The 21,346-nt window shown below is 52.4% G+C and overlaps 11 protein-coding genes across 11 annotated transcripts; 5 read left to right on the top strand and 6 right to left on the bottom strand.

Annotated features, from left to right (window-relative positions):
- Window positions 1-49: 49 nt before the first annotated feature.
- On the bottom strand, window positions 50-1,218 carry ASPZODRAFT_149644 (hypothetical protein; the record flags this gene model as incomplete). The annotated part of the gene is made up of 4 exons (XM_022725505.1): window positions 50-638; window positions 700-978; window positions 1,035-1,108; window positions 1,165-1,218. 4 exons carry the CDS (start codon window positions 1,216-1,218, stop codon window positions 50-52), a joined length of 996 nt encoding a protein of 331 aa, XP_022584793.1.
- Window positions 1,219-1,470: 252 nt separating this feature from the next.
- ASPZODRAFT_128904 (hypothetical protein) lies at window positions 1,471-4,116 on the top strand. The gene is made up of 3 exons (XM_022722148.1): window positions 1,471-1,750; window positions 1,813-3,286; window positions 3,355-4,116. Exons 1-3 carry the CDS (start codon window positions 1,721-1,723, stop codon window positions 3,939-3,941), a joined length of 2,091 nt encoding a protein of 696 aa, XP_022584792.1. The 5' UTR covers window positions 1,471-1,720; the 3' UTR covers window positions 3,942-4,116.
- A 362-nt stretch (window positions 4,117-4,478) lies between these two features.
- ASPZODRAFT_13367 (hypothetical protein) lies at window positions 4,479-5,106 on the bottom strand (the record flags this gene model as incomplete). The annotated part of the gene is made up of 4 exons (XM_022723328.1): window positions 4,479-4,598; window positions 4,648-4,907; window positions 4,979-5,005; window positions 5,085-5,106. 4 exons carry the CDS (start codon window positions 5,104-5,106, stop codon window positions 4,479-4,481), a joined length of 429 nt encoding a protein of 142 aa, XP_022584791.1.
- A 694-nt stretch (window positions 5,107-5,800) lies between these two features.
- On the bottom strand, window positions 5,801-7,002 carry ASPZODRAFT_128901 (hypothetical protein). Its single transcript, XM_022722147.1, has 4 exons — window positions 6,852-7,002; window positions 6,493-6,806; window positions 6,054-6,424; window positions 5,801-5,996 (listed from the first exon to the last, which is right to left on the bottom strand). The coding sequence occupies exons 1-4, from the start codon at window positions 6,889-6,891 to the stop codon at window positions 5,960-5,962; spliced, it is 762 nt and encodes a 253-aa protein (XP_022584790.1). The 5' UTR covers window positions 6,892-7,002; the 3' UTR covers window positions 5,801-5,959.
- A 121-nt stretch (window positions 7,003-7,123) lies between these two features.
- ASPZODRAFT_149640 (hypothetical protein) lies at window positions 7,124-8,620 on the bottom strand (the record flags this gene model as incomplete). Its single annotated transcript, XM_022725504.1, has 1 exon — window positions 7,124-8,620. One exon carries the CDS (start codon window positions 8,618-8,620, stop codon window positions 7,124-7,126), a length of 1,497 nt encoding a protein of 498 aa, XP_022584789.1.
- Window positions 8,621-9,193: 573 nt separating this feature from the next.
- Window positions 9,194-9,553, bottom strand: ASPZODRAFT_13364 (hypothetical protein; the record flags this gene model as incomplete). The annotated part of the gene is made up of 2 exons (XM_022723317.1): window positions 9,194-9,348; window positions 9,409-9,553. 2 exons carry the CDS (start codon window positions 9,551-9,553, stop codon window positions 9,194-9,196), a joined length of 300 nt encoding a protein of 99 aa, XP_022584788.1.
- A 604-nt stretch (window positions 9,554-10,157) lies between these two features.
- Window positions 10,158-12,379, bottom strand: ASPZODRAFT_110537 (hypothetical protein). The gene is made up of 2 exons (XM_022721002.1): window positions 10,691-12,379; window positions 10,158-10,634 (listed from the first exon to the last, which is right to left on the bottom strand). Exons 1-2 carry the CDS (start codon window positions 12,074-12,076, stop codon window positions 10,308-10,310), a joined length of 1,713 nt encoding a protein of 570 aa, XP_022584787.1. The 5' UTR covers window positions 12,077-12,379; the 3' UTR covers window positions 10,158-10,307.
- A 676-nt stretch (window positions 12,380-13,055) lies between these two features.
- ASPZODRAFT_90282 (hypothetical protein) lies at window positions 13,056-13,952 on the top strand. The gene is made up of 2 exons (XM_022730392.1): window positions 13,056-13,378; window positions 13,434-13,952. The coding sequence occupies exons 1-2, from the start codon at window positions 13,078-13,080 to the stop codon at window positions 13,760-13,762; spliced, it is 630 nt and encodes a 209-aa protein (XP_022584786.1). The 5' UTR covers window positions 13,056-13,077; the 3' UTR covers window positions 13,763-13,952.
- Window positions 13,953-13,954: 2 nt separating this feature from the next.
- On the top strand, window positions 13,955-15,688 carry ASPZODRAFT_1137948 (hypothetical protein). Its single transcript, XM_022721068.1, has 4 exons — window positions 13,955-14,241; window positions 14,316-14,920; window positions 14,981-15,343; window positions 15,421-15,688. Exons 1-3 carry the CDS (start codon window positions 14,112-14,114, stop codon window positions 15,245-15,247), a joined length of 1,002 nt encoding a protein of 333 aa, XP_022584785.1. The 5' UTR covers window positions 13,955-14,111; the 3' UTR covers window positions 15,248-15,343; window positions 15,421-15,688.
- A 365-nt stretch (window positions 15,689-16,053) lies between these two features.
- Window positions 16,054-19,641, top strand: ASPZODRAFT_1138167 (hypothetical protein). Its single transcript, XM_022721070.1, has 5 exons — window positions 16,054-16,103; window positions 16,187-16,289; window positions 16,339-17,941; window positions 17,995-18,282; window positions 18,331-19,641. The coding sequence occupies exons 2-5, from the start codon at window positions 16,267-16,269 to the stop codon at window positions 19,534-19,536; spliced, it is 3,120 nt and encodes a 1,039-aa protein (XP_022584784.1). The 5' UTR covers window positions 16,054-16,103; window positions 16,187-16,266; the 3' UTR covers window positions 19,537-19,641.
- A 455-nt stretch (window positions 19,642-20,096) lies between these two features.
- On the top strand, window positions 20,097-21,298 carry ASPZODRAFT_22936 (hypothetical protein). Its single transcript, XM_022727910.1, has 2 exons — window positions 20,097-20,934; window positions 20,987-21,298. The coding sequence occupies exons 1-2, from the start codon at window positions 20,208-20,210 to the stop codon at window positions 21,139-21,141; spliced, it is 882 nt and encodes a 293-aa protein (XP_022584783.1). The 5' UTR covers window positions 20,097-20,207; the 3' UTR covers window positions 21,142-21,298.
- The last annotated feature ends 48 nt before the right edge of the window (window positions 21,299-21,346 follow it).

Genomic DNA, 21,346 nt, shown 5'->3' with positions numbered 1-21,346 from the left:
ACATGAACAGTCGGAGGGGTGGGATGGATCGAGGCGGTCATTCCGTTCCTCAGACGATCTTTGTACGTTTCGGACCAGGCATTCCAGAATCTCCACGCATGCGCTTGCGTTCCATGGCTTCCATCTCGGCTTTCATGATTCTCTCTTGCTCCGACATCTTCTTTGGTGCTTCTAGAACAGGGCCCTTCTTGCCACTGAGAGGGTTCTTTTTTGCAGCTGCAGCGAACACATTCTTCGGTTTCTTGTCGCCGAACGACATGGAGAGCTTGACCGGCGCAGCAGAGGGCGCGGCCGCGGGTTGTGCAGCAGCAGCGCTGTCCGTCTCTGGAGTGGTGCTGTCGCTCTTGTTCTCCTTGGGGCTGGGTGGCTTTGGAGATTCGGTTTTCGCGTCTTCCTTCGGCTTTGCTCCAAAGGCAAGATTCAGTTTGAGCTTTTCGCCGTCCTTGCGCTGGAGTATCTTTGCTTCTTGATCGCTATCTTCATCCGGGTTTGTTACATTCCGCTGAGCCCTTTCCACTTGCTCCTGGATCAGACGCTGTTCTCGCTCTTCGTCGCCCTTGTCTTGGCGTTCTCTTTTGAGGACCGCCTCCCGTTTTCGCATCGTCTCGGGGGAGTTGTCTATCCACGATACGAATAGCCTAAGGGTTAATTAGTTAGAAAAAGGTCGAACTCGAAGCCAAGGAGAAACAGGTTACTCACCCTTTCTCGGTCTCTTCCACCCTACAAATCCCCTCACGCCCCAGGTAGGCGGCAAACTGAGTAAGACTTTTCCATTTGGTGGCGTTCATGTGAATATGTGTTTTGTCGGCAATCACCTGCTGGTAGAACTGATTGATATGGACTTTCTTCTCTCCATGAGTGGTCTTGAGCATCTGTAGGAAATTGGACATGAACTGTTTGCTGTAGTCTTCGATGAATTTTTTCGGGTCCTCGCCAACAAGAAGCATTTGACGGACATGGCTTTCGCTCTGGACGTGACTATTGGAAAAGAGGATTAGAAAGGACAAAACCAAAGCGGAGTCTCCATCTCTTACCATTTGAATCCATTCTCGTCTCTCATCTGACGTTCGCACGTCTGACAGTACCACCTCAGCCGACCAAGGCCTTTCTGTATCCCGTGTCAGAAACCATCCCGTCCGTCGTGTGTTGTAGTGGCAAACCTACCGACTTGATCTTGTTGCTGATAGCCTTGGTCGAACCAGCCTCAGCGCGCGGCATTTTCGAAAGAAACGGTCAACGGGGGTATGCGTTCCCGGATACTTGATTTATTGATTATTTACCCAGCGCTGGCAGCGTAGAGATGCTGTCAAAAGAGCTGTCGAAAGAGCTGTCAAGAGGCAAGTCTGGAGCAGCAGCAGAGAGCGTAATGCAATTGCCTGGTTACATAAGCATATCATACCATCACGTGATACACCCTTGAACGAGACTGAACGAGCTGAACCATACTGCCCTGCGTACAATTCCGTCAACTGCGAATCAAAGAAAAAAATTCCAAGGGCTTAAAACAGAAACCACTCTGTCAATACGATACTCCCCATCATAATCATCGTCCCTCAGTCCCAGGTCCATCGGTGTCACTTTGTCGATCAGCCCCAGGGCCGCCTAACCACATCGGGACTCCCGCAAACTCGCAGCGCGCAAAAGGTCCAGCTCCATCACGGCGGAGCTGCGGTTGCCCAGTTCAGTACGAGAAGCGCCCCTACGCTGTGTCCCCGAAAGGATGCCGCCGTTCAAAGATGAACACGTTCTTGTGAGTGCTGTGCCCCGTTGTGCAGGCTCTGCAGTGGCTGATAGTGTGGTCGTTTTGCACAGATCATTGCGCCGGGCTCGCAGGTAACCCTGGCGCAATTGGGACTGCCCGAGTCGTTTACACCGGCACGGTTTCGCTTCCCTACGCGCATGTTCCCCGCTGGAAAGAAAGGGGAGTTCGAGCCGTACAAGATCCGCGAGCGACGCCGTGAAGTCAAGGTCGCCAGCAGTGGGGGTGACGCGCCGAAGGAGGACGTGGAGATGAAGGATGCCGAGGCGGGAGCACAGGACGGGACCGAGAAAACAACAGACACGGCGGGCACTGATACAGAAAAGCCAGCTGCTGAGGCTGCCGAGCAGACGGAAGGCGCGCTGGCGGGGGAGCAAAAGGAGGGTTCCGAGTCGAGACAGGAGACAGAGACGGAGACAGAGACAGTCGAACAGATTTACTACGAAGAGGATGTCACCTCTGATGAGGGAGCCGTCTATCCTATCCATGGCGGACGCATCGTTGACTGGCCTTGCTTCTTTGCTCATCTGACGCACATCTACAACACCCTGAGCCCGCCGTTCCACACGCCGATCATGTTGATTGCCGAGCCCGTCTGGTCGGCGCGTGACCGAGAGGCAATCACCCAATTTGTGTTTGAGAAGTTCAAAACACCCGCCTTTTGTCTCATGGATTCCGCGCTGGCTGTGTGCTATGGGTACGGAACTTCGACGGCAACGGTGGTGGATGTCGGCAAGGACAAGGTCGATGTCACTGCTGTGACCGACTTCTTAGTCAATGAGCACGGCAGAGGGATTGCATTGGAAGACTGTGGCGGCGAATCTATCACTGACCGGCTGGTGGAGCTTCTCGGGTCCAAGGGGTTCTCGAGGGAGATGTGCGAGCAACTCAAGCGGAGTAACATTACAGAGATCCTTCCCCCAGGAACACCATTCCCAGGTGCAAGCACAACCGCTCATCAAGGGGCCAACCCGGCCGCCGCAGCGTCTACTGGCGCGACTAATGGAGGTGCCCCTAAGACAAATGTTCCTCGTGGCCCTGGAAATGGCACCCAGACAGGCACCCAAAGCGGGACTGGGGAAGAGGATGACGAAGGGGTCCTGGACGTGGCGGCTATTGTGAGTGGCAACACCAGTGAATTTCTTGCCAAGCGGGAGAAGGAAAAGGCCGACAAGGCCGCGACCAAGAAAGGAGCAGCAGACCAAGGCGCGAAGGCTGTCCGTCTGCCCAATTCCAAGCGGGAAAAGGCTACGTACCAATTCGAGGAGTTCGTCCCACTGCAACCCAAGGAGGGCACTGTCAAAGGTTCTGCGCAGTTCATCCGCCAAAAAAGAGACGTCGAGGTTGGAATCGAGCGTTTCCTGGCGACAACTCCGAAGGAAAACACCGGCGACCGTCTTTCCAATGGCATCCTGGAAGATATCGCAACCCAGATCCACCATACTATCCTTTCGGTTCCTGATGCCACCAAGCGCAGCGAGCTGTGGGATTCCCTGATCGTGGTCGGAAACGGCAGCAAAATAAAAGGCGAGTCCCCTTCGTTTTTGCCTGCCGCCCCTATCTCCCGCTGGCTGTTTACTCATTGATCAATCTAGGATTCACCCAGGCCCTGCTCGGCACCATCATGCAGAAATTCATGCTCTCCCCTTCCGGCACCATTTTCACCTCCGAAATCCCGTCTAATTTCTCTACCCCTCTGCCCACAGGTGGCACAAACACCCCAGCCCCGTCAGGACAGCCGGGGCCTCTATATAACCCTGCTGCACACGGCGTCAATCCTCTCCTCGTTGCTGCCACCCATGCCAACACCCCTGGTCCCTCCAACATGAACGTGGGCACACCGGGCATGGATCCCAATGCCCACCACCGTTCTACCGGTCACTCTCAGACCCCAACCTCCGTCAAGACCCTCAGACCACCCGAGTATTTCCCTGAATGGAAGGATCAAGCCAACAGTAACGCTCCGGGTGCCTCCGGAGGTAACAACTCGGCTGCAGGCGGTGGGCCGGGGGCTCCTGGCGCGGGAACCGGCGGCCATGGTATGGAGGAGGCCATCTTCCTGGGCGCCCAGGTCGCGGCCAAGGTCGTCTTTGTGCTTGATCAGGGCCTGAGCAAGGGTTTCATGAGCCGTGTCGAGTACAACGAGAGCGGGCCCTCTGCGATTCACGAGTACACCTTGTGAATACACGGCAGGATTCTGATGCTGTCATGATGGGTTAGAAAGCGAAATATTGTTTTTTTTTTCTTCTTCTTTGTTCTCTTGGGTACTGCAAATGTCTCTGGCCAATCTGGTAGTCTGGTAGTCTCTTTCCCTTTCCTCCCTTTTTCCGTTCTGTATTGTATGCCTAGTGTCTTTAAAAAAGGAATGGATCTCTAATGCAAGTAGCCTGACTATATATATTTTTTTTTGTCTTCGGTCCGAAGTGGATTTCTAGCTCAATCCTTCTACAGTCAATAATTGACTGGGCAGAGATATATAGAATAGCTGTCTCGCGTAGAAAACAACACACTTTTTAATGAAACTCGCCAGACTCCCACCGGTTTAAAATTGTCTGGCTGCTAATTCCAAAATCCCGACCCAAACCCAGCAGAACTCCATGAATGACCCGATGAACGACGCGAAACAGACCACCCTTCCCTAGTCGCGGTCTCTCGATGACCTGCATCAGTCCGACCAAACAACTTCGCCAACCAGAACTCCGGAACTTCGACGCCCGCTTCATTCCGGCACGGCGTTGTACTTCTCGGTCGCAGAGCGGAACAGCTCCTGCTGTTGTCGCAACAGCTCTTCCTCCGACAGGCCGCTCTGCTCCATCTTGCTCTGCTTCTTTTCCCGCGACTGAACGCAATCAGTACATTGACATGGTTCTTCAAAGGATATACTCTACCTTTAGTTGCTCCTTGTGTTCCTCCGCCACGGCAAGTACTTCGGGGATATAGTCGCCGAACCCGAGATCGCGCAGGGCCCTCTCAACATGTTCACAGGCGATCGTTTTCTTGGCCTCCTTCTCACTGATGTCATTGGCTTCAGAGGAGATGAGCGTGATGAACTCGACGCAGCATTCCATCAACAGGTCGCGCGCGTCTTTCGAGAACGTCTGGCCAGACGACGCCGGCAGGATTTCCGTAATGATTTTCTGGACCGTCGCTATCAAATTGAAGAATTTCAGCTTGTTTTCTTTCATTCACAACATGCACTGAATGGGATCTTCAACGTACCCTTCGGAAGCGACAGATCGTCGATGGCTTAAAGCAAAAGAAAATAAAACCCCGTTAGTTTCTGCGACGCGATCGAGAATGCCCGCCCACAAGGGAGGCAACTCACAACTGAACTCTCGGTCGGACATGACTCTAGATTCTATTACAAGACCGCAATAACGACTAATCCAGAGCCAGACAGTATGTAGTAAATTGATGGTTCTCGCGTTGGGCTGACGTTCTGTGCAGTCTAGCGGGGGGGGGGGGGGGGTGTGCCAGCCCCGAGGCCCTGCTTGAAGTATTTAAAGACGATCGCCAGGCAGAACTTCTTTCCAGCCTAGCGTTGCAGACACACCACACCGCCTTGGGTCCTTTTTATTCCTTGCGCGGCGGGGAATTTTATTTTTTTTTCTCTTTCTGTAGCAACACAGGCGAAAAAGAAAATCTTTCTTCTTTCTTTGGCCGCAATCTCTTGATGATGGGATTGAATTTTATTGCTTAGCCCATTGAATATGGTAGCTACTAACGATGGAATGGTATGTGCTTTAATCCTGTTTTTTCCCCCTTGTTCTACATGATGAACCTTGTTGTCGCCCCTATCATACCTACCATGGTGACGTACCTGTCCTAAGCCAAACGGACTATCTGATGCCTTGAAAAATTGCAATTTTTCTCTTGTCACGCGAAGTTTTGAATTCTTCTAACTGTCTGAAGATCTAGGAAGGTGTCAGTGTATTCGATTGAGAAAAACATCGACAGAAACACCATTGGTACGTTTTTTTTGCTTGCAATCCACACCTATTGTATGATGAACACCTACATTCCATGCTAAGTATGAAGATGCTCTGCATCTAATGCTTATAACATGTATTGCTTTTCATCTTTCGGCTGATTTACAATTCCTTATCTCGCTATTTAACACATGAGTTGTGTCTTTTGACAATGTTGCTAACATGACTTGTCATATAGGTACCTAGACGGTCTCATACTTCCCTCCGATGACTACGCCTGAAACGCCTCTAGAACCTCGTCATTCCACCTAGATACATGTCAGTAGTTCGTAGCATGTGTAGGAGAGAGGAGATTTTATCCTTACGAGAGAAACCGGCCGCTGATGGCGCTGGGGGCATCGAGCACCAACTTGGCAATAACATGGCCCGGCTGTTCGGGCTTGAGCAGCTTCCCACTCTCGTGGACACCGGTGAACTTAGCGAGCACCTGGGGCTCGAGATTTGTGGTGTGGTCTTCTCGGAGTTCTCTCTGCATCTCGGTGTCGACCATGCCCGGACGCACGGAAACCGTCGTCACGTCGGGCTCTTCCTCTCCCAAGCTTAGGGCTAGATGGTTCATCGCCGCCTTGGTGGCCCCGTAGAGACCCCAGCCTCTGTATGCCGAGACGGAAGCACCGGACGAGGTGAAGATGAGTTTGCCATTCGAGGCACGCAGAGCGGGCAGACCTGCTTTGATCTGACTCATTAGCGAGGAAGAAAAAGAAAATGAAGGACTGATTGAGAGAAAGAAAGAAAGAAACGCACAAAAGCGACGAAACTAAAGTAATTCACGTCAAACCCATGCTTCCACTGCTCCAAATCCGCGCCGGCAATCTTGCCAACCTGGCCCAGAATGCCGTGGTTCAAGACCATCCCGTCCAATCCACCGAAGGACCGGATGGCAAGATCGACTGCCCGCTGTCCGATCGAGAGGTCCGCGAGGTCGCCGCTGAGCACCTCGACCTGTGAGCCGTATTCCGCCTTGAGTTGCTGGAGGGGCTCCACGCTGCGCGCGATGACCACGAGGTTATGTGATTGCGGTGCGGCGAGCAGGTATTTGGCGACTGCTAGACCGATGCCTTTGCTTGTCAGAATGATTCATCTCTCTCTCGGGGTGGACGTACCTCTCGAGGCACCGGTGACGATGATCGTCTTGGCAGGCATGTTGTAGGCTGTACGATTGATCAGAGAAGTCGTTTATGGAATCGCTGGATTATCGGTGCGGCGGTCCATACCCTTTAACTGAAGATGTGTGTTGAGATTTGGAGGGGTTTGGAACCCCACCAGACGTTATCAAGATAAACACTGGCAGTCTTATGAACCATGTAGTATACTTTACTTTATATTTATCCCTATTTTGTAGCTAAGAACATATAGCAAAGAAAAATATGTATATCTAGTCACTTTGACCCAACAAATGCAGTCTCGTCCGATAGATAGTCCGTAGATCCGCCCTCCTCTTCTCGTCGGCGTGGCTATGCGCTGAAATCAAGAGGATCATGAAGAAGGTCTCGATGATGCTCGGGGGTACATTGCAGAGCAACTGTCCCGTGAGGTTCCAGTGCATAACCCCTGCACCGACCAGGAGACCGATGATCAGGAATAAGCCGGCTAACACGGTGATTTCATGCGCGCAAATCACATCCAGAGAGATAGCAGGACTACCGGGTCTATTACCTGCATTACTACCAGTAGTAGTACTGGTAACAATACTAGAGGTCGTCAAGGCTGTCCGAGATCGTTCAACAAGCTGTAAGAGGTGTTGATCCTGGGCTTTGACAAGGGAATATTCGCTCTCTTCATGCCGGTGCATCACCTCCTGCACGTTCCTCAGGACGAACCCGTCGTGCATGCCGACGAGCCCGGCGTAAGTGCCGATTATGAGCCACCAGTTGGAATCGAAAGACATGGCAGGCCCGATGATGATCCACACCACGATCATGACGACCAGCAGGAGTATGCCCGTCAGGGTGCCCACCACTTCGGCGTAGTAGTTTATCGCCCGTTGCAGGATATTGACTTTTGGTGGATGGCTGGTCATGACGGGATTGGGGAGTATTTGGTTGTGTTTTTCCTTATCACTGCTGTGATTGTTGTCATATGTCCTTAGAGTGCATTCGAGGGTCGAGTCCAGTCGGTAGATTGCATCCAGCGCTCGGGCTTCATATTCCGCGTGTCGTTCATGGATATTCGCCAGGAAGGAAAACACAAACAGCATCAAGGCCGACGTGGCAGAGTTGATGTACAGCTGCCACGCGTTGCTCCAGGAACAGTGATGGCCGAAGACGAGCCAGACAAGAATCCCAAGCCAGTAGAGCGCGAGGGAGACGGCATGCCCGAGGACCTTGGCGAGGAGGGTCGACAACGCCCCGAAGAACGTTTCGGCAGGCAGCTCATCATCGAAGGAAGCATCTGTCGAAATACAAACATTCTGAATGTCTTGAGACTTTTCTTTCTCGTCTCCTCTCACGGCAAGACTCTCCAGTATCCGTTTGTGAGTCGCCGCTCGCGACTGCAGCTCGACTGCAATCCGTACCCGCTGTTCATATCCGTTCAACTGCTGGCGCATCAGGAAGGAATCAAAGATGTAGCTCACGATCGCCTGCACGTCGGAGATGAGCACCTGCCAGGTCGCGTCGGCGTGGAAGCGGATCCCCAGCAACGCCCAGACGAGGAGCAACCCACAGATCAGCGTGAAGACCAGCGGGGATCCGGCAACCGAGACGGTCCAGTCGAGCCAGCGGTCGAGTCGGCGTTCCTTTTGTGAAATGGTGTATCCGAGGGGCTCGGTGTGTGCTGTTGTTGCTGTTTGGGCGGCGGCGTGGATTTCGCGTCTGGCCCCGGGGGACTTTAACGCTTTGACGAGAGAGTGTAGGAGGGACTTCATGGTCATGGTCTTCACATTAACTCTTCTTACAGCCAGCTTCGTCTCTGGATGTTCTGATAGTATATTCCACGTACATCAAGGAGGCTTGAATAGGTCAGAGTGGTTCGAGGCACTCAGACTCCCGGCTGTGTTGGCCAGGATGATGGAATAAAATGAGTGATTCATTCAGTTGCTTGACAGCTTGAAACTTGAATAGCTTGACTAAACTTGAGGAGCTATAAGGTAAACATGACATTGACACCACTCGAATAAACTTCAGGCAGCATAAATTAATGACGCTCCCATGATAGAGATATCAAATTACTGTTCTATCTACTCTGCATCAATTGATAAGTCACCAACCCAAGTACCAAGTACTATGCCTCATCCTCATCTATATCCAGTCTTTGCAGTAGATACTCCCAAGGATAAACTATATACGAGCTCCAAGAAACAATCAAGAATTCCCATTGATCCATCCATTGATGCCTAAGTTACCTGGGTAAGCTTTTCCCAGCCACGGAACAGACCAGGAGACCAGCCAGTGGCAGCTTAGCAGAATGAGAGAAAGAGGAACCTTTTCCATCCAGTCACTCTTGTCTACAGCCTCACACAGACATTATATCCCGCCCAGAGGTTAGCACACTGCAATCCGACGTCCGGGTTCCAGGAGATGAATTCGTTGATGGTGATGCCGAACTTGCTCGCAATGGCGGCGCAGGTGTCGCCGGAAAGAACGCAGTAGTAGACGGAGCCTGCTCGTTTGTTAGACATATAGCCAAGGTACCGCCGGAACCAGAGCCTCTTCAACTTACAGCCATCTCTGGTTCCGCTCTGGTGAGGGTCGGGGATCGCAGTGTCGCCCGATGCCCTGATCTCTGCCGCGTTCCCATCAGGGGCTGCGCTTGCCGTGATGGCGAGGACCTGGAGATAGAGCGAGGGGATGTACTTGAACTTCATAATGATGATAGCTGAGTGTTTTGAGTTGCTGAGTTGATGATTGAGGATATGAAGCTGGACGGAAAGCCTTTTATACTTGGGCCTGTTTACCTGTATTACCTTATTCTTCGATGAGTAACCTGAGTTTTCGGGGAGTAACAGTAGAACAATAGGGTATAAGCATATTACATACTCGAGCTGTTCGTGCTACTCACTAAGTAGACTGTAGGTAACATACTCTGCTACTACTATCAAAGAATTAGGGCGTATAATCTATAAAGACTGTTATTTATAAAAGCATAAGGACTTCAACTCTTTATCTTTATATATATAATTTAGTCTTTAATACTATCTAATATTGCTTAATAGACTATTTTAAATACCTAGTAGCACCTGTATTCCTAACCCTGGTAGTGCAACATAGCAATGTGTGATGAGCAAGGAAGAAGAGGATATAGATATCTTACAGATATACTGCCATTCTAATAAAGATAGGAATTAATCAGATGCAATAAGAGAATAGCTAGTAAGTTAGAAGAGTTCTCCTAAATAAACTTTATTAATAGATTACTTAATAAAATTATATTATTTAGAGATCTATATTATAATATTAAGAGACAGATGCCTCTTTATTAGAACTATTAATATTCTTAATTAACTGTTTAGTCTGCAACAACATTTATACATTATCATAACCAACATATATCATAGAAGGTAGAAGCATTGACAGGGGATCGCTAGTCTGAGTCGAGAGAATTATAGTATGTCCAGAAACTCATATCCCGGAATCATCTTCTGGCGAGGCAATGGCCATATACCGATCCCACGCACGACAGGTCGTCTCCAACGCCGTGGTGTCGATCATGGACTCGATCTCCGCGTACCGCACGAGGAACTGCATGGCGTACCCTTCTGCCTGGTGCCAGCCGATATGGCAATGCAGAAGCCAGGCGCCCGGGTTGTTGGTCTGGAAGGCAATTACCATGTACCCGTCTCCAGGCAGCATGACGGTGTCCCGTCGGGGAGGGTTGTGCAGCTGTAGTGAGACGTTGTCTCTCACGTATTGTCCGGTGCCTGATGCGAGGATAAGGACGTCATGGCCCTAAATTATTAAAAACGAATCCAACATCAGAAAAGAAAAAAAATCGAGAAACTTACATGCAAATGAATAGGATGCGGTTCGCTGGTTCCAGCTTGGATCTCGATGGCGATCCATTCGTTGACTCCCTCGAAGGGAACGACGTGCGCTACCTCGGGCCAGACGGTGGTTCCGTTGGCGACTTGAAGCAGGGTCGGGTTATCCCATTCGGACTTGAAGCTGGTCGGTCCCATGGACCATCTGATCAGACCGTCGGCATTCAGCGAGGCATTCGTCATCTCACTGTTCCAGGTCATTTCCGGGGACGCATCGACCGGGACTATGGGTACTAGACTGCTGGCGGGTTCGTCTAGACACGAGTCTGTAAAGTTCCAGGGGGATGTGGTTGGTGTGGAAGCGTTGCCAGTGCCGTAATGGAGAATACCCTTGATGTTGTCCACGTTGTGGACCTTGGAACAGGCCACCTGAGGGATAGATCGAATCCAAAAGTCAGACGCGACGGCGTCCTGATTGGCAGTCACAATCACATCGTAGCGTTGCCCTGCGACCAGAAGCAGGGAAGTCGTGTTGTATGGCTGAATGGGGACCAAATCGGCCGCAATGACCATCAAGACGTGGTTGTCGATCATGAACCTTAACGACGCCCCGATTGCAGCACTATAGATCCGAAGGCGATAGGATTTCCCCCGGGAGACGGTCATCTCGAAGCGCGAGCCGACCACCTCGCCATCGGACTCCTCCACCCAGACATTCGTACCATTGATCAACCCGGTCTGCAGCCACGGTTGTCCACTGATCTGGGCTTGCTGATACAGCGAGTCGACGGTCCGGTGGTCCCAGTCGTTGAGGAACAGCACGCCCGCATCTTCATCATAGTTGGCCGAGGCGGGTCCGTTGATGATGATGCCGCCAAAAACTCCCCCCCACGCCTGGAGGGCAAAGTGCGAGTGGTACCATGTCGAGCCGTACTCGGTTGCTCGCCACTCGTACGTGATGCTCTCGCCCGGCGCGACGGGGCATTGGGTGATGGAACTGACGCCATCCTGTGTGTTGGTGTTGTTCTGGCGAACACCGTGGAAATGCATGCTCGTGCCATTGTTCTCCAGCCCGTTGTGCACATGCACCTTGATCCGATCCCCCCAGTCGGCATAGAGCGTTGGTCCGGGGACGGTGCCGTTCACCGTCAAGACGGTCCGTGGAACGCCATCGGGCGCCGCTGTGACGTTCACCAGCTCCAACCAGTATTCTCGAGTGACTCCGGTGTCGGGAACGACGTTGTAGTAGTCTGTATGGATGTCATGGTCGCACCAGACGGATCGATCGGACGCTGAATTTCCTGTGCACGGCACGTTGGATGTGTGCGAGACGATGTTTACCCCCAGCGGAATCGCCCTGACTGCAAGGACAGCCAGCGACCAGGCTACCACAATCGAACGGAACACCATGCTGGAGGAGAACCGGGCTCAAGAAAGAAAAATCGATTCAGAGCCACCTCTTTTCTTGTATCTCTCTCTCTCTCCAGGCCCACTGCAGGGGACCCTCCACGAATATACCATCTGTCTGTGGGACCAGACCACGGCATCATCCCGGCCGAAGAAGCGGCGGCTCTCGAGTCATCGTTGAGTGGACCGATAGAGGTGGAATATCAGTGGATTAGTAGTCGTAGTACCTGGTAGTTAGTACCGGTTGTCTTAGTAGTACCTGTTATGTTAGTACCTGGTAGTAGGGGTGGGTTCCTGGGGTGTTCTGAGGCATATCCAATGATCTTTGCCTACAAGATAACGTGCCTGGCCTGGTGGTGCCATAACAGCACTAAGGGATAACAATTGGACTTGACAGGCATAGTACTAGTTATGGACTAACTACTACTACATATTTTGTATGTGGCAAAGCTTGATTCCAGAACGAAGACGCTTCTATCCCACGTGCAGACTGGGTTTAATAATAATAACTAATGATTAATAGGGGGTTTGCTACTCGTCAATGAGGAATCAAAACTGATTATTTAGTACAGAGTACAGAGTAAGACTACATGCTAATGTCTGGTATATTTTGTAAAAACATAATAATAAGAATTATAGCCCAAAATTGATAGAATTACCTCGTAGTAATCTGTTCCTATGAATGGAGAGTATTTTTGTGATTTTTGTGATTTGGAAAGGAGGGAGCCATAGTGATCTGGCTGCCTAAGGCAGAAGTGGCAGCCTTGGGCACATATTTCCTTATTCCCTGCCTTAGGCAGACATTTGTAAGCCTCAGGCATATTGCAGCCTGAGGCGAATATTCTAGCAACGCTGAGTCAGCAACGCCACGATCGAAGCTCTCCAGAATCTTCAAAGCGCGACCAGAGCTCGCGACAGCAAGGCTGCAACGAGTACAATACCTTACTGTCTGCTTTCACAGCGCAACTACATAACAACTAGACCTCCGTCTACCTCATACCGCCATGGCCAACTATCTCGCGTCGATCTTCGGCACGGAGCAAGACAAGGTCAACTGCTCGTTCTACTACAAGATCGGGGCGTGCCGACATGGCGACCGCTGCTCGCGCAAACACGTCAAGCCGTCGTACTCGCAGACGGTCCTCATGCCGAACATGTACCAGAACCCGGCATACGATCCCAAGAGCAAGATGAACCCGAGTCAGCTGCAGAACCACTTCGATGCCTTTTACGAAGACGTGTGGTGCGAGATGTGCAAATACGGCGAGATTGAAGAATTGGTCGTCTGCGACAACAACAATGACCGTAGGTTTTTTTCTTCTTTGGTATCTTGGGTATCTCTTCTAATTGTATATGTTAGATCTCATTGGAAACGTCTACGCCCGGTTCAAATACGAAGAAGACGCACAGACGGCCTGCGACGCGCTGAATTCCCGCTGGTACGCCGCCCGACCGATATACTGCGAACTGTCGCCCGTCACGGATTTCCGCGAGGCTTGCTGTCGGCTGAACAGCGGCGAGGGCTGTGTCCGCGGCGGGTTCTGCAATTTCATCCACCGCAAGGACCCGAGCAACGAGCTCGACCGTGACCTCAAGCTGAGCACAAAGAAGTGGCTGAAGGACCGTGGGCGCGATGCCCGCAGCGCGACTCGCAGTCCGAGCCCGGAGCCGACTAGGAAGAGATTCTAGGGAGGAAAAAGAGGCTGTATCCTGTCCATGTCATTTTCTTGGCGTTCTTGAGGGCGGTTGTTCTTATCACCATGTTTCTTTGTCTTTGTCTTTGTAGCGTAATATCCAGAAGGAATTGATCGTTGATCGGTAATCTACCAGTACCTCTAAGCCTCGATAATAATATAAGAAAAAAAGGTTTATTCTTTGTAGACACATCTTTTCTTTGTCCAACACTGCTTGGCGCTGGCAAACGCGAGTCGCGTCCACCGTGTTTCCCCCTCATTAATAAAGCTCTTTCACCCCCATCACAGCGACTGTTCACTGTTCAGTGCTACCAGCCAAGAGATTGACGAAGAATTCACCAAATATGTCGTTCGACACCGACGAGAACGGATACAACGATAGTAACCGCGCCTTTCTGCAGGCCTTTCTGGCGCGCGGGTCGATGACCTTTGCAGAAGCAAGGCCCGTCCTAGCAGCCATCTTCTCTGTCCAAGGTATCACTGTGGTGACATGAAGAATCTTAAAATAGTAAAAAGAAAAGAGAAACTAACCGATATTTAATCAATAGAAGGGCAACCCACTCAAGCAGAAGATGTGACAGAAGATGATCTCGCGTCGTACATTGCAGCAGCCAACACGGCCATATCCCCCTTCGATCTGGAAATCAGAAGCACCCTCCGACAGACGACATCGACGCGACCGAACGGCGATGATGGCAACGGTACGCAGGAGATCCGGGCAGCAGAACGAGTGTACGCTCTGGTGAACACGACGAGCGACGCTCTAACGCAACTTGCGTCGATCTACTCCGCGGACGAGATCGCGTTCGTCAAACGCGTGCTCGACGCCATGTTCGACACGCACAACACCAGACGGTCCGAGGCGATGGTCGTCACCGGCATCCAGGCGATGCAGCTCGCAAAGGCCGCGAGCGGGAGTCAGGGTGTGGGCGGGGCGGCACAGTCGCTGCCCATGTCGCAGGCGGAGAGTGTGATGAAACAGTTGGTGGACGAGGGGTGGTTCGAGAAAAGCCGCAAGGGATTCTACAGTCTGAGTCCGCGCGCGCTGCTTGAATTACGCGGCTGGTTGGTCGCTACATACAACGATGACGAGGACGAGGAAGCTCCTCAGAAGATCAAGTTCTGCGCTGCATGTCGGGATATCATCACCGTGGTATGTTTTTTTTTTTTTCACGTCTACGTCTTACTCCCTACTTCTAACAACTAATTATAGGGCCAACGATGTGGAAACCGCGACTGCTCTGGAAGACTACACGATATGTGCGTGCGGAACTTCTTCCGGGCCCAGAAGGCGGAACAATGTCCTGCTTGCAAGGCTCCCTGGCCAGGCGACAAGTTCGTGGGGGAGAGAGCAATCACGACCTCGGAGCAGTATCAGCAGGGCAAGCGGAGGAGTACCAACACCCAGCAGCAGGGCAACCGGGAGGAGAGACCTACCGCTGCTGCAAGCACTCCCGACCAAGATGATGCGGAAGAATGAGCTCTCAGGGGTCTCGGCTACGCGTGCAATCCATCTACACCAAGACCAATGGCTGAGGATAAACATGGTTAAATAAAACTGATACATCATAAAGAGGTGAGTACCAACGAGGTGAGTACCCTGTTCTCCCTCTCCTCAAGACTACAAGAACTTATCCCTGACCCTTGTTGCAGTACAACGTTCGTCTGCATACTCCAGAGTAGTCCATACTGGTAAACGGGTACCTGCATAGTTGCTGTACTCATCGTCGCTCTACCGGACGACAACCAACCTCCAACCCGGCGAAGTCTCGCAGGCTTTCCCGGCCACTCTCTCGTGAGCGCTGTGACTGGCGACTCATTCTAGATGGCGACACCTATCAGTATGGTCACTAGCTGTCCACACCACAATTTACTGCTTAGAATTCATGCATATCATCCATATAATATGCTTCTAAAATATCACGAGAATAAAACCTCCGATGTGGGTGTCATTTCCCCGACCGGGTAACCGTCTACAGCAAACTTTTTTCTTCAACTATTAGGTTAAGTACATCTCTTAAATAAGCTGCGAATACGGAATCCAAAGTGTCATCTCTCATCGCACCTCGCCAATTGGTGGTGCCACTATTGCTCGGCGTCATTGCCAATGATCTTCTATTGTTGAACCTTGGTTCTTGCCACTCCCCACAACCCATCGTCCTTAATGGACTCCCCGCATAAGCAGAACACGCCGTTTTGTCCGCGACATGTCGTCACAACGAGCACCATGTGGTTCTCTAGGTTAGAAGATAACCGGTTATTGTTTGGGACGAGGTGATCGGACCATGTTTCGGGAGATAAAACCTCTCTGTTCCTACTTCCCCGACCTCCATAAGGTAATATATACATGACTCTCAGACAAGATGCTGTTCAAGGTAGGTGTGAGATGGTGTGTAGATTCAAGGCTAATGTATAGCAGTGGGTGTGGTTTGCTCTTCTGTCGCTCCTGGTGCACCTCCCTGCGACGAGGGGTGCCTCCTTTCAGGCTAGGGTCAGTGAATGTCTGAAGGAAATTGCAGGTTATGACTTGTACGGACGGCAAGTGAAAAGAAACGAGACTTCGAACAATACCTATAACACGCGCTTCGACGGCGTGACGTGGGACGAGGACGGTTGGCGTCTGTCAACCACCGTCTTGGACCAAGGCCATTACCAGGCCCGCGGCTCGGTCGCCAACGGCTATCTTGGAATCAATGTGGCGAGTGTCGGCCCCTTCTTCGAGCTCGACACGCCCGTCGACGGCGATGTGATCAGTGGGTGGCCGCTGTTCTCGCGGCGGCAGTCCTTTGCGACCATCAGCGGGTTCTTTGACTCGCAGCCCACCACGAACAGCAGTAATTTCCCGTGGCTCGACCAGTATGGTGGAGAGAGTGTCATCAGCGGAGTGCCTCACTGGAGTGGGCTGGTTCTTGATCTCGGTGGTGGTACCTACCTGGACGCCACGGTCGACAACACCACCCTGTCCGGGTTCAGTTCGACGTATGACTTCAAGGCAGGGGTTCTGTCGTGGGCGTACACATGGACACCAGACGGGGGGGACAGAGGCGAGTACAACATCACCTACCGTCTCTTCACGCACAAGTTGTACGTCAACCAGGCCTTTGTCGATCTGGAGATTGTGGCTTCCCAGGCGGGAAATGCCACCGTGGCCAACGTCATTGACGGTTTCGCCGCTGTGCGGACAGACTTTGTGCAGTCTGGGCAAGACAACGGCGCCATATTCACTGCAGTGAGGCCCTGGGGCATCTCGAATGTGACGGCTTACATCTACGCCAACCTCACGGGCTCAGCCGGGGTGAATCTCTCATCCCGCGCTATCACCACAGACCAGCCCTACGTGTACAGCAATGCCTCTTCAATTGCGCAGTCGGTCAACGTCACCTTCACGCCGGGCCAGACGGTTCGAGTGACCAAGTTTGTCGGCGCGGCGTCTTCGGATGCCTTCCCGAACCCCCAGCAGACGGCAAAGCAAGCCCTCTCTGCGGCGCAGACCAACGGATACCTGGCGTCCCTCAAAACGCATGTTGCAGAATGGGCGAGCGTCATGCCCGAGGACTCGGTGGACCACTTCGCTTTGCCTGGGACCGGCAGACTGCCCGATGATGACTATATTATCGAAGCGGCCATCCTTGCCGTCGTCAGCCCGTACTATTTGCTCCAAAATACGGTTGGGCAGAATGCCATCACGGCATCAACAAGCTCGAGTCTCAACACGAACAGCATCTCCGTCGGCGGGCTAACCTCCGACTCGTACGCGGGCCAGGTGTTTTGGGATGCCGATCTCTGGATGCAGCCTGGTCTGGTGGTCTCGCACCCCCAGGCCGCGCAAAGCACCTCCAACTACCGTCTGGCCAAGTATGCCCAGGCGATGGCGAACATTGACACGGCCTTCACAGGCTCGAAAAACCAGACCAACTTTTCGTCCTCGGCAGCCGTGTTTCCGTGGACCAGCGCACGATTCGGCAACTGTACGGCGACCGGCCCTTGCTGGGACTATGAGTACCATTTGAATGGCGATATCGGCTTGTCGCTGATCAACCAGTGGGTGGCCAGTGGTGACACCCAACACTTCAAAGAAGACTTGTTTCCTATCTATGACTCGGTCGCTACCCTGTATTCGAATCTACTTCAGCGCAATGGATCTTCTTGGACCCTGACCAACATGACCGATCCTGTAAGGCGTGCCTACCTACCATTTAACACTCGATAGGATCACTGATTTCCTAGGATGAATATGCCAACAATGTCAATGCCGGTGCCTTCACCATGGCGCTGATCGCGCAGACGCTGACCTATGCCAGCCAGTTCCGCGAGCAATTCGGGCTCGAAGAGAACGAAACATGGACCGAAATGGCGGAAAACGTGCTCCTGATCCGGGAGAATGAGGTGACGCTGGAGTTCACCACGATGAACAATAGTGTGGAGGTCAAGCAGGCGGACGTGGTTTTAGATAGCTTCCCCTTGGATTATACGGCCAACTACACCTCGACCGATGCGTTAAACGACCTAGATTATGTAAGTCGTTTGAGAAAGCAAGCTGGCTGAGCACTGCTGATTGTGTAGTATGCAAATAAACAATCTCCCGACGGCCCAGCGATGACATTTGCGATTTTCTCGATCGTGGCGAGTGAGGTCTCGCCCTCTGGATGCTCGGGCTACACGTACGGGCAGTACTCATTCAGCCCGTATGCTCGCGCGCCGTGGTTCCAGCTATCGGAAGAGCTGGTTGACGACTATACCCTCAACGGAGGGACACATCCTGCGTTCCCATTCTTGACGGGCCACGGGGGCGCCAACCAGGTCGCCTTGTTTGGGTATTTGGGGCTTCGCCTGCTCCCGGACAACGTCATCCACATTGACCCGAACCTGCCTCCACAGATTTCGTATGTGAGGTACCGGACCTTCTACTGGCGTGGGTATCCATTCTCGGCGACGTCGAATTACACGCACACGACGCTGCGCCGGGCCGCGGGGGGTAACGATAGCATCTCGATGCTGCCGACGGCAGACCCGCAGTTCGCCAATGTGTCTATCGCCGTACACGTTGGGACGACCGACAATGCGACGGTGTACCAGCTCCCCATGCACGGGTCGATCACAGTACCGAATCGACAGATCGGATCGGTCAACACGATTGCGGGAAATCTGGTGCAATGTCAACCCGTGGACTCGAGCAGCGCGTACGAACCCGGCCAATTTCCCATCTCAGCCGTGGACGGCGCCTCGTCGACGAAATGGCAGCCGACGTCGGCGAACAAGGTCTCATCCCTCACGGTGCAGCTCCGCGGATCAGATGTCGGACAGCTTGTGACGGGCTTCTCGTTCGACTGGGCACAAGCGCCGCCCATCGACGCGGCGGTGGTCTTCCACAACACCTCATCGTTGCCCCTGACCACGTTCCCCTTTAATGCATCGAACAGCAGTGGACCGGGGTACTCGGTTGTCAGCGTGCTGAGCAACATCTCCGTGTCGGATCCGTACAAGACTGGCGTTAGTCTTGACCAGGGCGTGATCGCGATGCCAAGCGCCAACACGACGAATGTCACCCTGGCCTCTGCCGTGCTTGCGCAACGGTACGCCACGCTCTTCATTACTGGCAACCAGGGGGGGGAAGATACAGGGGCTACAGTGGCGGAATGGGCGATCCTAACCAGTAGTAGTAGTACTTCTAGTACTTCTAGTACTTCTAGTACTTCTAGTACTTCTGCTTCTCCTATTTCACGCTTGCCCCTGCACATGGCGAGACCGATGAAGCGTCGAATCCCTTAGAGTGACTAATTGCTGTTTCGAGCATTAGCTCGGCACATGCATAGTCGTCACGGTAGTGCAATTTCAATTAATTGCGAGGGGAATTAAGAAATGCCACCATACAGAGTCTTTCTATTGCTAGTGATCCTATTCATACCCCGGCTATTGATCGAACTAGCAGGGTTCCCCGCGTCTGTCTCACTGTTCCTGATCAGCGAGTATGCACTGAGTCTATGAGAATGAATTGAGTAAGATGAAGTCAATAGATAATTCTAAGATATAATTATAGTGAAAGGAATTAAATAAACAGAGCAGAGCATAGTATAGTAGAGAGTAGAGTAGAGAGAGAGAGAGAGTAGAGAGAGAGTAGAGTATAGTGCTAACAGTGCTACATACTACATACTATACAGACCCTGTACAGGGATAGATCCCTGCTATTAGCTGATCACCGAGGCAGCATGTGCAAGATGGGTAATAATAGAGTAAAATAGAGTAATATTGGAGAGTAATAGAGTAGAGAGTAGAGAGTAGAGAATAGTTTTCAACATTTATAAAGCTCATCAAGTCAGTCACCATCACACTATCACTCTTCTAATCTCCAGTCAGTCACTCGCTCTGTACAACACTTGTCATTCATCGGGATTTCCCACTCAGTACTATATTATATTTCTAATAGACATCAATTTTTCATCATGAAGGCCATTCTTGCTCTGTCCCTCGTTGCCGGCGCCCTCGCCGTGCCCAGCAAGGTCGTGCGCGACCCGCCCTCCCTGGTCGAGCGCGACCTGGCCTCCATCACCAGCGTGATTGCCAACATCGAGAGCGAGGTCGAGGCCCTCGACTCCGCCATCAGCGCGTACACGGGGGGATCCTACACGGCGATCGAGTCTGCTGCGTCGGCCGTCGTGGCGGCGATCCAGTCGGGCGTGACGACCGTCGAGGCCTCGGCGGATCTCAGCGTCGCCGACGCCGCTGACCTGATCACCCCCGTGGAAGACCTCAGCGCCGACGTCGAGACCACCGTGTCTGATTTTGTGAGCATCGAGGCCAAGCTGGTGGCCGCGGGCGGGGGGGCGGACGCCTACGACTCCCTCGAGGCCCAGTACAGCGCGGCCGTTGATCTCTCCAACGCCATTGCCTCCAAGGTTCCCTCGGCGCTGTCGGCGGAGGCGGCTTCCCTTGCGGCGGGCATCACTTCGGCCATTGAGAGCGGCGTTTCTGTCTACGCCTCGGCCACGGCTGCCACCACGGAAGCTTCTGCTACCACGGAAGCCTCTGCTACGACTGCAGCTTCTGCCACCACTGCCGGCGAGGAGTCTTCCTCTGCTGCTTCTGCCGCCTCTACGGCTGCTGCTACTTCGGCCGCGTCTTCCGCTGCTTCCTCTGCTGCCGCCTCTTCTGGTGCTGTCTCTTCGGCTGGTAAGTTGATCTTCTGTCTATCAAACCCTTCTCTTCTCCGGCTAATTGATAGCTGTCTCTGGCGTTGCTGCCACTGGAACCGGCTCCGTCAGCGTCTCGGCCTCCGCCACTGCCTCCTCCGTGTACACCGGTGCGGCCGTTGCCAACCAGATCGGATACTCTCTGGGAGGGGCGGCGGCTATTGTCGCGATTGCTGCTGCTCTGTGAGAATTGAATTAGGATTGCTGCTCTATGAGTGGTAAAGATTAATGCCAACTTATGTGGCTGGATGTAATCATGGTCTGGGTTATTCTAGTGAATATCTTTGCTACAACTAATATATTTTGTACCTTTTATGTCCTCATAATAGTAAGAGTCTGACAATACATATGTCAACCCTAACCTAACCCTAACAGATCTTTATGTACCACTG

This window comes from Penicilliopsis zonata, assembly GCF_001890105.1.
Source record: "Penicilliopsis zonata CBS 506.65 unplaced genomic scaffold ASPZOscaffold_2, whole genome shotgun sequence".
NCBI lineage: Eukaryota > Fungi > Ascomycota > Eurotiomycetes > Eurotiales > Aspergillaceae > Penicilliopsis > Penicilliopsis zonata.
The sequence above is the reverse complement of the archived record's forward strand: the minus strand, read 5'-3'. Positions and strand labels throughout refer to the sequence as shown.